The sequence below is a fragment of the Rhinolophus ferrumequinum genome, assembly GCF_004115265.2.
Source record: "Rhinolophus ferrumequinum isolate MPI-CBG mRhiFer1 chromosome 5 unlocalized genomic scaffold, mRhiFer1_v1.p scaffold_110_arrow_ctg1, whole genome shotgun sequence".
Taxonomy (NCBI): Eukaryota; Metazoa; Chordata; class Mammalia; order Chiroptera; family Rhinolophidae; genus Rhinolophus; species Rhinolophus ferrumequinum.
The window spans coordinates 91,117-106,798 of NW_022680355.1; the positions used below are offsets into that span (position 1 = coordinate 91,117).

The following is a 15,682-nucleotide window of genomic DNA, read 5'->3' on the forward strand; positions in this document are numbered from 1 at the left end:
TGGCAAGAGTGGGTCTATGTAGTGAAAAGAATAGTGGCCTGGGATTACCCGGTGCTAGTCCTGAGCCTGTCACTATGAGCAGTAGGGTCTGGGGCCCCAATTTCTTCTATAAGATAAGGGGTTTGTACTAGATGATTTCTGACATTTGTTGTTTTTAAGTAGCCCTTAAAATGGTCACTGTGGGAGTTATAGAACCTTTCTGTTAAGGGCGTCCAAATGTATCACATGTGGTTGTCTCTTCCCAGTAGAGTAAATTAAAATACAGAGCGATTCGATGAATTCCTGATGGTCTAACCAGAGGGCTAGGAATACGGTCCACAGCTCACGTTTCAGGGCTGTTCCGTAGACAGCACTCACTGGAAAGCCAACTGATAAAAATAGTAATCACTTCTAAATTGGTAAAACAATTAGAGCTTTTCAATGAAAAATCAGTCACTGAAGAGTTAGTGAAACTAGCATTCTTACTGTGTTCTAAGCAGAATTATTAACCAAGGAGGGGAAATTATCTTACTGACACCTACTTCTCATCTGGTGGCCTGCCTACAGTCTCCCTCTTTATAGTTTGTGCTTATATAGTTTGTGACTGCATTTTTCTTTAAAGATTTCTGCAAAGTTCAAGTGAGGTGAGCCCAGCTATGCCATCGTCTTCTCGACAGTTGCTGTCTCGTTCTCCACCAATGAGGGCTGGGTTCCCCAGGCTGAAAGGAACCCCAGCCACACAGACGCCCAAGCTGGGGCGAGGCATCTCAGAGGGAGATGATGTTCTTGTTTTTGATGAGTCACCACCTCCAAAACCAAAACTAAGTGCTTTAGCAGAAGCCAAAAAGGTAACTGACAGCTATTTCCGTCAATACTTGAATTTGCATTCCATAATACATAGCTGGAGTTTCAAATTTGATATAACTATAACCAGGAAACACAGAGACCTAATAGCTATTTATTGATTAATAGAGTCAAAGGAATTTTAAATTATAATGGTGTCAACATAATGCCATTCATTTACCCAAAAAATTAGCTGTTAATTAGTTCACAACTGGAGACACTGGCATTCAGGAAAAAATTTTAGGAATTGTTGAGCTAGATTGTAAAATAGTGGTTTAAAGAATCCGTCTTTAAAACAAATCACACAGAAGCCCAGTCTGTAGACATAAAAAGCTAGGTTGCTCTGATTGAAATGGAGGTGAGGGTACTGAGAACCCCGCCTACTGAGCATTTCTCTCCACTCTGCTTCCTGAGTCACCCTGAGCCCCCGACTTAAGCTGTCTTCTCTTTGTTCTGATAGCAGCTATAACCACATGGAGGGCAAAGGCTAGCTGCAAGCCAAAGCCGTACCTACAGTAATAATCATAACAATTGCACATCTTCATTACTGTGGCTCTGTACCTGTGATGGATGCATATATGCTGTTCTCTATGTCCAGGTACATAGTTTGCACATTATCTCATTTCATTCACAACCACGACCCTAAGAGATACATAACTGTTTTCACCCTCGTTTTATAAATGTAGAAAATGAGGCTGAGCAATTAAGTAACCAAGGTTGGAAACCAGTAAGTGGCAGAGCTGGAATTCTAAAACAAATTTCAGAAATGTTTATGATGTCCCTTGATGGGACTAGAAGCCTACAGGCTATCTGATGTTAAATACCGATATTTAAATAAGCTGAGACTTTCTTTACTAACTGTAGACCTGTCTCCCGTGCATTTAAATTTCAATAATTGTAATAATGCTAAGTAAAATGAAGATATGTTTTGCCAATTTATATTTGAGAGCAGCTAGAATTCATTGGTTAATAACGGGAAAGAGGTACAGAGTTACAGATGCCTAGCTCATCTTTTAGATTTTTATCCCCCTCTCTTTTTCTTTTCTAGTTAGCTGCTATAACCAAATTAAGAGCAAAAGGCCAGATTCTTACAAAAACAGACCCAAACAGCGTTAAAAAGAAGCAAAGCAACCCCCAGGATGTCCTGGAACTGAAGGAACGTGTAGAAAAGAGTGCCACATTTTCTCCTCAAGGTACTGTAAATTTCAAAGTTCACAACAGAAAAGAAAAACTTTATAAAGGAAATGTTTGAACCATAACCAGTGTCCTTGATACCAAGTCACTGTTTACTTCAGTTTAACCTCTAGGTGAGGTTACTCTTTTCTTTACGGGGGGGTTTTTTTTTTTTTTTTTTTTTTTTTTTTTTTTTTTTTTTGGAGAGGTAAACTGAATTCTATTACCTAAATAGAATTTCCACAACTGGAACTGATTGTTTTTCATAATCACATTAAATTGAAATTATGCACAATTTGAAAACTTGAGAAAAGGATTACTCATTGAATCTTTGTACCTATATATCATTATAAAGGTTTACTTTGAAAGAAGTAGAATTCCTTTGTTCTGAATTGCCCTATTTTTATTTTTAAAATTCTGAAGTTGGCAGTGTCATTTTAACATCAATTTGTAAATAAGATTTTTGTTGTTATCTATTATTATAATCAGTTCCTGTTTTAAGGTGAAAAAGATTCTCATCCAGTGATCAAATCTGTGATTCCCCTATATTCTAGTTTCTACTTCTCAGCTCACTTTTTAAGAGTCTTCCTCTCCTGGTATCTAGTGGGGTGAATTAAGTTTGAAGGGCCTGGTGGACAGAGAATGGGGTAAGCTGAGTTGAGACATGCTGACTTCTGAAATTCCTCTGGAACAGCTGATGCTTTTTCTTTCTGCTCTAGCTGAAGATGAATTGGAGCCTGCCAGGAAAAAAAGGAGAGAACAGCTTGCTTACCTGGAATCTGGGGAATTTCAGAAAATTCTAAAAGCAAAATCAAAGCACACAGGGATCCTAAAAGAGGTAAGAGCTCAAAAGATCAAAGATGGTAGAGATGCCCTTCAGACTCGTGGTGCTTTGTCAGGGGACTAAGAATTGGTTTCTTTTGTATGTCCATTTGTTTGAGTCCATTTTGAAAAACAAATATTTCCAATAGATTTTAGTTTTACCTTTGTCCTTGCGTTGAAGAATGTTTTTAACATTATTTAAATAGACTTCAGCATTATAAAAAATGTTTACATGTAGTTATGGCTGTGAACTTAACATTTAAATGGCATACCACTGTCTACTATTTTCTGCCTTGCAATGTGAGAAGGGATTTTTCCATTCAAATATTTTTATATTGGCCTCTCAAATGCCCAGCAGTTACCAACTCAACACTTGCAATGCCCCTTTTTAATAAGTATTTTGTATTGCTCCCTAATTATCTTGAAATAGAATTTGTGGATAATATAATCAATTAACTAGTTGAATTATATTGAAAATGTCAATATGATAGCCTAGTTGTAATATAAAGAAGAAAAAAGGAAAATATTTACATTAAAAATACATATTTCATTATTTAAATACATGGGCACAATTTACCTAGAAGAAATAATGAAGTAGTCAGAGTGTTGGATTTATAAGGGTTGCAAATAGTTGAGACAGCTAGAAAGGAAGACTTATATAGATAATGTTCTCTTGGTTGTTTAATTACCATGGGTGTATTTCTTTGAAAATATGGTTGTTGTTTTTTAAACAGTGAATAATCCTGCGAAACTTTTAAAAACAACAAAGTTCAGCTATACTTCCATATACCCAGTAGTTGCCTAGCTGCACTCTTGCAATATTCAGTGTGTATTAAAACCACATACAAATATTGTAGGGTTGTGTGTATATAAAGCAGTTAGGTTTAGGGTTATATTCAGGTATTTCATCCACATGGTGTCTCATAAAACATTCAGAACAATCCTTTGTTGTGTGGAGGAACTGTTCTGTGCATTGCAGATGGCGTGGTATCCCTGCCCCTGTCAGTACCCTGGGTAGCAATCATTGGGATTACAAAAAAAGTGCTCCCACAGATTTTCAAAATGGCCCCTTGGGGGCAGTATTGCCCCCATTTAGTGCCAATACTCTGATCTGCTCTTCCTTTGATTAACAAATGACTACTGCGATGGTCACCTATCAGTTACATATCATGCCTTTCTGCTGGACTTGAAACTCAATCAGGAGAGATGCTCGGAAGACCATAGAGCACTTCTTGCCTCTCGTGGCCGCCAAAGGCCCTGGACTCTGTGCCTTACGTAGCTGCACTGGCGCCAGACCTGTGACCTCTTTCTGCCTTGAATACCTCTCCGCCCGCATATCTCCTCCCTGTTGTTCTGAACAACCAGGGCTTGCTCCTGCCAAGTGCTTGGTCCGGAGAAACGTATAGAAAAGACTGGACTGTAATCCCTGAGGAGGCATTGAATGCCTTCCATGTTCGAGCCTGTATTGGGACAGTAGGACTGATTCCCTTCCCGTGTGCAGTTGACCTAGTGGCACTGTTAGTGATGACAGCATTTTAAGTTTACATTTAATGGTGTAAAAATCACCAAATGCTTTATACCCTTTTTTCTTTGCGTGTTAAGAACATGTGTTTACTTGTGATCATCTTTTGGTTTGCATGATCAAGTGCCCTCATGCCAGTGAGCTTATCTCTTCAGTTCTCTCTGATTATTACTGAACTGCTGCCTGAGTATATGCTGGATTTGGCATAAGGTCTCCTGGATGCCTTGTCATTCCAGGTCGAGGCTGAGCTGCAGGAACTCTACTTTGATCCACTGGTAAAAAAAGAACAAATGGAAGAAAAGATGAGAAACATCAAAGAAGTGAAATGTCGAGTGGTGACATGCAGGACGGTGAGTGCGGGAGACGGTTCTGACCGTGGGCCCTGTCTTGCGCTGTTGTGACTTAACAGGACATGGAGGGTCTGTGGCATGTGCGGCCGTGTCTTGTGACCAGAGAGACCCGCTTAGGTCCTTCGTTTATGACCTAACGTCTCTGCCCATTGGACCCAAGTTATTGTTACGTCTTGCTCACGTTTCTAGCTGAGGGTATCCTCAGTCCACACAGTTAGTTCACAGTCCCTGGGACCTTGGCTGAATGACTTGATCTGGCATCACCTGTTATGACAAACTACTTTTGTCCCTTTGTACTTGGGGCTTAATGTACTAAATTGAGTCTCAAGGCAGAATTTGAATTATTGTCTGTGTTTGCAGAATTTTTGCCCTAAGTCTATCAGAAAATATAATCTCCCCTATTCCTCAACATTAATAAAAAATGCCCCCCCCCCAAAAAAAATCTCTTGCTGAGCACTATTGCTTCCATTACCACTCATTTTATACCCCCCCCCAGCTAATTGGCCTTATACATGTGTAAGAGGAGAAAGAGGCTTAGCTTACCAAGTACAATTTTCTCTATCTTTATACCTTTAAAATTCTTAGATTCTGCTTTATATTTAGGGGGCAGCCTTGAACTAGCCACCACCAAAAAGTAGGGCTTCCTTGAGAGGATTCAGGCCTTGAAGAGTAAGTAAAGGTTTTACCTCAGATGACACAGCTTTTACTCTAACAAAGTGAGAAACGTGAGCACCTGGCTGGTGTATTAGTTTCCTCTTGCTGCTCTGACAAATGACCAGTGACTTGGTAGCATAAAACAACACAAATTTATTAGGTTGGTGCAAAAGTAATTGCGGTTTTTGCAATTATTTTTAACCTTTTAAACCACAATTAGTTTTGCACCAACCTCTTGTTATCTTACGGTTCTGTAGGTCAGAAGTCAATGTGGGGCTCACAGGGCTAAAATCGGGGTGTCCTTAGGGCTGTGTTCCTTTCTGTAGGCTCTAGGGGAGAATCCGTTTCCTTGCCTTTCCTGGCTTCTAGATCCTGCCCGGATTCCTTGGTTTGTGGCCCTGCCTCCTCCTTCGAAGCCAGCAATGGCTGGTTGAGCCCTCTCGTGGCATCACTCCAGCCTCCTCCCCTGTATCCACTTCCACTCTAAAGGACATCTTGTGATTCCATTGGGCCCACCCAGATAATCCAAGATCATCTCTGATCTTAAATGCAACTAATTAGCAACCTTAATCCCCCTTTGCTGTGTAACCTAACAGACTCATAGGTTCTAGGGAATCGGGTGTGTACATCCTTGAGGAAGGGGGACATTATTCTGCCTACCACACAACTGGCATACCACTCTGCTCTGTCCGTGTTGAGGTTGCCCAAGTCAGAAGTTATTTATCTAGACTCAATGTAATTAGCAGAAATTAACCTTGCACTGTCCTAGAAATTAACCTTTTTCGATCTTCACCCACCATTTCTTATTCTCTACAGCCCTTTTGAGAATCACAATTAAGTGAATTACTCAATACCTCTGTCTTGGTTTTGCTGATTGAAAAATAAGAGTGGTAATAAGCCTTGTAAGCAAAAATAAATGAGCTGCTGATCAACCTTCATAAATGGGCCCCATGTCTCGGTATCCTATAACCAAGGGACTGCAGCCACTATAGAACAGACCTGCGAGGCAATTTAGAGGTTTCTAGTACTTTTCTTCCTCTGTCCTTGCTGTTGTCTTGATGTCAGAGAAGGTTATGGTGTGCTTCGTGCCTGACCAGAAATTGGGGCAAACATGAGAAAAAGTGGTATCAGTATGAGGGACCCAAGAAGAAACACAGGGGTCACCGTAGTTAGTAGATAAGGTGGCAACTCTACTAGCAAGCACGAGAGTGGTGACGAGAGAACCAAAGCTTGCCCTCATAGCAGCTAACCGGTTTCTCCTTCAGAGCTCCTGACCAGATGTGTGCCCTTCTGTTGGTTTTATGCAGTGTGCCTACACCCACTTCAAGCCTTTGGAGACCTGTGTCCATGAGCAACATAACTACCACTGGCATGACGGCATGAAGAGGTTTTTCAAGTGTCCCTGTGGAAACAGATGTATCTCCCTCGCCAGGCTTCCCACAAAGCACTGCAGGTATGAGAACTGCCTGGCGTTCCTTGTCCTGTCTGGGCTTCTGGAACCCAATTCCAGTGTGCTGCTGTTGCATTGGAACATTGGACAGTCTTACGTGACGGTCAAACCTTATTTCTGTGCCTTGTAGCTCCTCGAGGGAAGGACCCCCTGCCCTCGTTACTACTTTATCCCCAATCGTTAATATAGTGCCTGGCCCATAGTAGGTCCTCAGAAATGTTTGCTAAGTAAATAAAGTATGGGTAATGTAGGTTCGGCAGTATGTGTATTTGCTGGGGGTTGGGAAATGGGACTTTTTCCCTCCACTCTTCAGCAGTATTTTTTTTCTTTTTTTTTTTTTTTTTTACTTTTGTGGGAAACTTCAGATGCAGAGGCAGAGCTGCTGTGTTGAGCATTACTCACATAGAGCACACCCTGTCGGCTTCAGGGTGGGTGATCACGTGCAGCTTATAGAGTATTGTCACTGGTCCATTCAGTGCTCTCCTTATTTATGGACAATCACATGCCACATAATGATGTTTCAGTCAGCCATGGACCGCGTACATGGCGGTGGCCGCATAACATTGTAATGGAGTTGAAACATTCCTATCACCTAGTGACAACGTAGCCATCGTGACATGGTAGCTGTTATAATGCCATAGCCGTCATGTCATAGAGCAAGGCATTCCTCACGTGTTTGTGGTGATGCTGGTACGAAGAACCTGCTGTGTGGCCAGTCATATTTCCCTGCTGCTCTAGAAGTCCCCACGAAACTTAACGTGTAGTTACATGTATTTCTTAATGGACCCAATGATTGCTTTTTTGACCCAAGGATTAGTAATGTTTAATTTCCAAACATATGGGATTGATTTATCTTTTTTTTTTTTTTTTTGTCATTAACGTCTGATTTTATTGCAGTATTCTTAGAGGACATAATTTGTATGATATTGATCCTTTGAAATTTGAAGCAATTTCAGGATCACCTTTAGTCTTCCCGAGGATGTGTCACCAGAATAGTCTCAGTACCCTTTTGTTTGTTTGTTTGATTTTGGTTGCTGTTTGCTTCCTGAAGCGTATTCACTCTCACTTCAAGTTTCTCCAGAGCTGAACTGTTGGAAAGGAGGCTCGGACTTCATGCTAGTTCATCACCTTGTCAGGAGCTGATTTGTGAATTGTTTACAGTCTAGATTATTATTGTTTTAAGTACCTGTGTGTATACTGATACTTGACTTCTCCCCAAAATATTGTAATGACAGCTTATGTGAAACATTTGCATACTGCATTAAAGATAAGCAGTAAGTACAGCTCACAAATGGAAGAGCAACTTGCCTTTTTGGCCTCCAGGTGGCACTGTTATTTTTGTTAAGAACAGCTGCTTTCTCTGCTCTTTCTCTTGTCAATTCTTGATCTAGAGCAGAAGTGGGCAAGCTTTTCCTGTAAAAGACCAGATAGGAAAGATACTAGGCTTCGCTGCCCACGTGGTCTGTTTTCACAACTACTCCGCTTTGCTATTGTAGCTCGAAAGCAGCCACAAATGGACGTGGCTGTGTTCAAATAAAACTTTATTTATGAAAACACATGGCAGGCTGGATTTGACCCATGGGTTGCATTTTTTTTGCTGAGCCCGGACTAAAACAGTGATTTTTTTTCATAGTATTGTCATTGATCTACTACAAAAGGCTGCAAAAGTTCTCTCAGTAGATCTTGAACTGGTCTCTAGATGGGGAAGGTGATGGAGAGGTTCAAGGCTAAGGCTATGGCATGCTGACTGTCAGGGCAGGAGGAGAGTCTTAACTGTGTTCTGTATTGGTCTCAGCCTATCAATAGCCAGTGTTGTGTCTGGACCAGCCCCAGTGGTTCTTACTGTGATTGCAAGACGCCTTTCAGCAATAACCATCAGGGAACTCTGAAAAGATACAGGTTTATTATTTACAAGAGCTGGAAATTACACAGCACACCTGGGGCCACACAGGTCTCAGGTGGGATTCTACTTTTATTGGGGTCAGGGTGGGGTCTAAGGTTTCCAGGGCTCACTCTCTATTGGTGAATTTAAAACATAAGAGGAGGGATTTAAAGCACAGAAAGAGAAAACAAGTAGCCCAAATGGTCAGTTGTTGAAGGTAACAGAGATTTCTAAAACCAAGGAACCTCAATGGAGTGGCAGGTGGCCCACCTAGCCCTGTGGCTGGCAGTGTGTTTATCGAGTTAGCCATCTTCGAAGTGGATGCTTCTTCGAAATGGATGCCTCATCAATCAGAGCTTAAGTCATGCACTTGCATCACAAAAAAGAAAAAGAAAATGTCAGGGCTTACCCTACAAAACTAGACAGGGAAGAAGGATGAGGCAGGTAGGTCGTCCCCTAGGCCCCACACCCTCGCAGCGCCCAGGGGAAGACATACTTCTATGACTTTCCTGTATTCTGTGTTTCTCTCTCTCTTCTCCAGAATACACTTGTTAGAAATAAGCTTTCCCCATACTAGCCACATCTCTTCCCAGGGCTGGATTCACCCACCATGTTAAAAAAGGAGAACAAGAATCTCTGGGCCTTCTGGATAATAAGAAAGCAAACGCGTTTGGGTTATAAAAAAGGAAGAAGGATTATCCCTACTAGAAGGAAGATTAATCCTTTTTTATCCCAACCTTTTAGTTCCAGAAAAAGAGAAAAGGGGGTTAGCTCCTAACTCTGAGTGTCATCCTAGTGGCTGTCAGGCACCAAGCTTGCATTCATTACCTACCATGGGCCCTGTCATACTACCTTTAGAAATTCCATCTCTGATGTGTCTGACTTACATTACAGAGTTGAAAACCATTTCTCCAGTCACTGGCGTGTGTATTTTCCGTAGCATTTGAACATAACCTGTAATATATGTGTCACCTATATCAGCTTCTGCTTGAATCGGGGAGACTCTTGTGGTGTCTGTCTGTATGTGTGTGGGCCCGTACCTCATGCTGAGTAAATCCCATCTTTTCTGTTTCAGTAACTGTGGCCTCTTCAAATGGGAGCGGGATGGAATGCTAAAGGTATGGCATTTGCATGATGACTAATTTTAGTGACCCATACAAATAATGACCCATTTCTTATTAAACTATTTTCAATTTTCCAGGAAAAGACAGGTCCAAAGATAGGAGGAGAAACCCTGTTACCAAGAGGAGAAGAACATGCCAAATTTCTGAATAGCCTTAAATAGCCCTGCCTTCAAACAGGTACTCACAACCTACATTGCTTCCTGTGGTTCTGGGAAAGCAAGGCATTGGCTCTGTGTTGCCCTGCTCCTGATTGACACAGTCAAAACAAATACTTGTTCAGCCTGCAGGCATTGCCTGCTTACCTTCCTCCATTGTGTTGGTTTGACACCAAATTTAACATTGATCTTTAAGTGGAAAATCAAGATGTTATTGTCTTCTGTGTTCTTAGCATTGATGGCTGCATTCATACAGTTTTTTTTGCCCAAAAACTGGAAGGTAAATCAAGAGCTGGTTTCGGTATCTCTTGGATGATAGTATGTGCAGTGTCGCTTCTTTATCACAGTAAGGTTCTACCTAGTGTTTATATGGACACAGAGGCAAAAGAATTAATTTAGTTTACCCCAGGTAAGTTGCTTAACTTCTGGGCTTCAGTTGCCTTAAAATGAGGAAGGTTGGACTAAATGATCTTGAAATGTGTCTTTCAGCATTCAGATTCTATAAATATGTATAACTTTTTTTCATCTAGATAATAATGGTCATTGCCTTTGATTTGGTCTTGATGTACTGATCCTACAACCCAGGTTCCTTCTTTCTGTTCTATTTTCTGGGTTTTGTTCTTTAAGATTTATCAAGTCATTGAATCACGTGGCATTTCAATTCATATCTCTGTGTGGTTGTCTGTCCCCTTACAGTGTTGTGGAGTTCTGTAATGGAAATAACCTAAAATGATATCATTTTTAAATAGGGCGCATTTTTTAAATGGCCCAAAGAAATTTTGAAACTTCTAATCAAGATGAATGCAACATTTGAGAAGTCGTGAAGCATGGCTGAAAAACAGAAACATCCCGTTAAAGACAGAATCCACAGAGTTTGGAATTTACACAGAGACTTTATTATACACATCAAGAATTATAGGTCAATCCCTACGCAAATTATCACCAAAAAGTCCACTTAGGAGATTTTTCTGCCTGGGCTACCTGATTTTCCAAATACCATTTGACCCAAGTGAATCCCGGTAGACCCTAAAGATTGGGTAAATTGGTAGGATTATTACACTAAGATTTAAGCTCTTGCTAGAAATAGATTAGATTTTCCCAAGATGGTGATGTGGTAGGAATATAACAAGTTGATTTAGGTATATAAGAGCTGGGAATACAATTCACGTGCCTTAGATTTCACCAGACTCTGCTGTGTATGGGTAGAAGGTGCTGTGTCTGACCTTTGTGTTCCCTCTAATGTCATATCCTGATTATATTTTTAGGAGTATTATACCTTCCACGAGGTGTTGGGTTTTTAAATTTTATTTTTAGCTAACAAAGAATAAAGTGTTTCATTCTCAATACTGGCCAAAAGCACTAGAAACTGTGATATTTTTAATGGGTCATTTAGAGTAGATTATCTGTTCCATAAACTTCAAACAGAGCTATGTGTTTGAAGTGGGTCACAACTGAGCAGCTGCTTAGAACTTGACCTCCAGGTTGCTCTTTGAGTAATTCCCTTCACATGTGAGAACATGTTCTTATCTGAACCAAGCGTGTCGTCCGAGTCCATATTCACTTGTATATTGTGTATAAGTAGTGTGGTATTCTTGTAGAGGTTGATGGTGAGCTGAATCTGGATGTCTTTCTTTTTTAAATTTTATTTTACATTTTGAAATAATTTAAAAATATAATGGAATGACTGCTCAGTTACTCTCGATCTTGGGGAGTTTTCCTTTGAGGTGATTTGTGTGTGTGGAGGGGGTGCTTTCTTAGAATATTCAGGAGAGAGAAGGGGCCAGAGAGGTGACTTATTTACATTGAAAATAGGATTCATCAGTGAGATCAGTCTCTTAATCCTACCCTCTTTATTTGTGTGTAAATGCTTTCCTATAAAAGGAAAATGTGTGTTATTATTCTTTCCCTGTCATCGGCATTGTAGGGCTGATTGTGTTAATCACAGGCCATCAAAACAGGGTAAGTACACAACAAAAACTGTCCTCCGTGAGCATGTTCTGTTCTGAGCATCACAAAAGATTTTTTTTTTTTTGCTGCCTTTTTCTGTTTAGAGGAAATAAGTGGCTTTCTAAAGAAAAACCACCTTTCTCTTGAGTTTTGTTCAAATACATTTTCCCTTCCACACCACAAAAGGAAAACTGAAGTGATTTAGGTAACAATAATCCAGAACAGCAAATAAGAAACTTCTGAATGATCGCTGTGGAATCTGCCCCAAAGGGAACTTAAAATATTAAAAGTTACAGCTTTTAAAAATTTTCAAGTTTTCAAGTTTTAAAAACATTGCAAGGTGACTGATGTACAGCAAAGCTGACAGGAAGAGAGTGCATGGATTGGGTTTTTGTGTAGAGGTAGATAATGATAGAAGTAAAGCTTGGTACAGATTAAATTTTTAAATTTAAAACATTAATTTTTAAAAATCAGGAGAGTAAATCTGTTTGCCTAAGTCACTGACAGCAGCCCATCAGAGCTTGTACTCTACAAGTAACACATCTCTGATCCCGTGGGAGATTTGGAAACAATACAGCTCTCAAGAAGGATGGATGGCTCAAAAAAGGAAATTCTGTATTCCCCAATATTGAGGAAAGAAATGGTGATATATCTAAAGAAAATAATAGAGAAGCACAAAAGATGGAAGAAATCAGTTGGCTTAAGTTGACGGTAGTTTGTGAAAAAGCTGTGGAATTTGTGAAAATTAAAAGCAACCAAGAGTATAGCCACACTGCTGTACTATCTAGATCAAAATGGGCAAGAGTCGTGCCATGTCCTGACCAGCTCAGACCATATCTGCCATACTGACTTACATTTTGGAGAAAAGCCAGACAACAGGAACAAATTTTTCACTGCACATGCACATGTTCATAAATGACCACAAAAGCTCCATAAATATTGATTTTGGAGTTATAAATACATTTTAGCAATTAGGTGAATCCACAAATAATTAGGAGCCACTTTGTAGTATTTCCCAAAACAGGACCAGGTCAGGAGTATCCCCATTTTGTAGATTAGACAATTGATGAAGTGATTTGAAAATTGTTGGTTGAAACCAGGTTTGCAGTAATGTTGCCAAGACTTCCCTTTGGGTACTTTTTAAAAGCAACTTTATCGAGGTCTGAATTTCACATAGTAAGAGGCACAGTTTAGTAAATTTTGACAAATGTAAACACCCATGTAACCACTGCCACAAGCAAGATAGAGGATGTTTCCATCACCCCAAAAGGTTGCCTTGTACCACACCCCTCGCTACCCGCCATCATTGATCTGTTTTTTGTCACTATAACTTAGATTTGCCTTTCCTTAGTGTTTGAGAAAAATGGAATCACACAGAATACACTCTTGTATCTGGCTTCTTTCACTCAGCATATGTTTGAAGTACATCCATGTTGCATGTATTATCAGTTCATTCATTTTTATTGTTGAGTGGATATGCCCCACAATTGATTTATTCACATGATGATGGACATTTCGGTTGGATTATTTTCAGTTTGGGATGTTATGAATAAAGCTGCTATTAATATTCAGATATAAGTCTTTCTGTGAATATGTGTTTTTTGTTTCTCAGGTAAATATCTAGGAGTGGGATTTTTGGGTCATATGATAAGTTTGTGTTTAGATTTGTAAGAAACTGCCAAACAATTTTCTAAAGTGATTATCCCATTTTATATACCCAATGGTAATGTATTTGAGTTCCATTTGTTCCACATCCTCACCACTATTTGATATTGTCAATCATTTTAATTTTAACCATTCTGATTTGTGTGTGGTGGTATGAAATTGTCATTTAATTTGCATTCCCCTTTTCACTTTTTTTTAACATGTCTTTCAAAGAGCAGTTTTTCATTTTGTTGAAGTCCATTTTATCAAATTCTTCTCTTTTGGTTCATGCATTTTGTATGCTAGCTAAGAAATCTTTACCTGCCTTAAAGTCACAAAGATTTTCTTAAGGAATTTTGTATATAATTTTAGCTTTCACTTTTTGGTCTGATCCATTTCAAGTGAATTTTTGTATAAGTTGTGATGTGTAAGAGTTGAGGTTCATTGTTTTCTAAATGGATATTCAGTTGTTAACAGCACCACTCCATGGAATGATTATAATTTCCCCATTGGATCATTTTGGCTTCTTTGTCAAAAATCAGTTGATCATAAACTTTGGGGTCTACTTCTAGATTCAGTACTGTTAAATTCATGTATATATCACTCCTTGTGCCAGTACCATACTGTCTTATTACTGGCGCTATATAATATATAAGATACTGTTAGTCCTCCAACTTTGTTCTTCTTTTCAAATTTCGTTTTGGCAGTTCTAGGTCCTTTGCATTTCAGTGTAAATTTTAGAATCAGCTTGTCAATTTCTGTCCCCCAAACCCTGCCGGAATTTTGTGTTTAATCTGTGGCTCAATTTGAGGGGAATTGACATTTTAATATTAAGACTGTCTAGCCATGAATATAATATATATCTATTCACTTATTTGGGTCTTTAATTTTTCTCAGCAATGTTTAGTAATTTCACTGTACATATTTTGTCATGTTTATTTCTAAGTATTTCATAGTTTAGATATTATAAATGGTATTTTTTTACATTTTAATTTCCAGTTATTACTTGCTAGTATATAGACATAAAATGCATTTTTGTCTGTTGGCCTTGTATCCTGAGTTTATGCTAAAACGTACATACAGGTATTAGTCAAACACCATTTTTTTTTTTTAATAAATTCCTTAGGATGTTTCCTGTTGTTCTTGTCTATGTGCCTTTTTTTCTTGTTCCTAGTCTGAAGAGGAAAGCATTTTCTTTCACCATTAAGTATCAAGGAAGTATTTTGAGTAAGGTTGGACAAGAAGATCTATAAATAATATTGTGGGTTTTGTATGTTTTCTGCATCCCCTGGAATGATGTTATCAATTGGACACTAGTGGGCTTGACCTTGAGAGGGAACAGGCAGCCAATTCAAGTCCTGGGTTGAGTGCATTTTCAGGGTGTGATGCTGACTGTATGTTTACGTAATTATTAATTATACCAAAACAGTAGTGTCCAGTTATATGTCGTTCATGTGCGTAGAGTTAAAGGTACAAATGGTCTTCAGTGATGTTTGTAAAGGAAGGTACTGTTCTCTTTTTTCAACAGTGATTTCAGGATGTCAACGTAATTGTATATTTGAGTTGTTTATTATCTAAATCCACTTGCTAAATATAAAATATTTTGCCCTTTGGTACCACAGTTCTACACCGGGTGCATGATAAACAACCAAACATGAGGTAATAAAATCACAGGCCGGTGCTCCCCAACCTCCTTGACTTAATGAGGTTGCCATTTTTATTTGGGAAAGTTTTTAATTTGGGGATCTACACACTGAACAATTTAGACTCACTAGTGTGTTATTTGAGACTCATTATTAGTGTCTAAATTAATGAGAAATTACCTAGAAAAATGTTTTTCGCCTTTGTTTTAAGTACTAAACCGGTGTTCTTGTCAGGCGTGTCCCCTCAAACTGCCATTTCTCTAGGAGGCTTTTTACTTTAAGAAAGTTTGCTGAAAACTGCTTAACCATAAATGAACTATACAGATTTTTTTAATGGTAAGAAATTTGTTTAGGTAAAGTAGGCATCATTGGTCAAAAATGAATTTTCAAGTTTAAAAAATAAAAATGGAAAAGTATAGCTAGATACTTACCATGTTTCCCCGAAAATAAGACCTAGCTGGACAATCAGCTCTAATACGTCTTTTGGAGCAAAA

General features: G+C 39.1%; 1 protein-coding gene across 1 annotated transcript in view; it reads left to right on the top strand.

Moving 5' to 3' along the window:
* Positions 1 to 13,474, top strand: part of MCM10 (minichromosome maintenance 10 replication initiation factor) — a 34,722-nt gene extending 21,248 nt beyond the window's left edge. Inside the window, 7 exon segments of the mRNA XM_033100562.1 lie at positions 602 to 827; positions 1,871 to 2,015; positions 2,715 to 2,833; positions 4,576 to 4,689; positions 6,651 to 6,796; positions 9,751 to 9,793; positions 9,877 to 13,474. Coding sequence (XP_032956453.1) covers positions 602 to 827; positions 1,871 to 2,015; positions 2,715 to 2,833; positions 4,576 to 4,689; positions 6,651 to 6,796; positions 9,751 to 9,793; positions 9,877 to 9,960 — 877 coding nt within the window. The 3' untranslated portion in view covers positions 9,961 to 13,474.
* Positions 13,475 to 15,682: the final 2,208 nt, after the last annotated feature.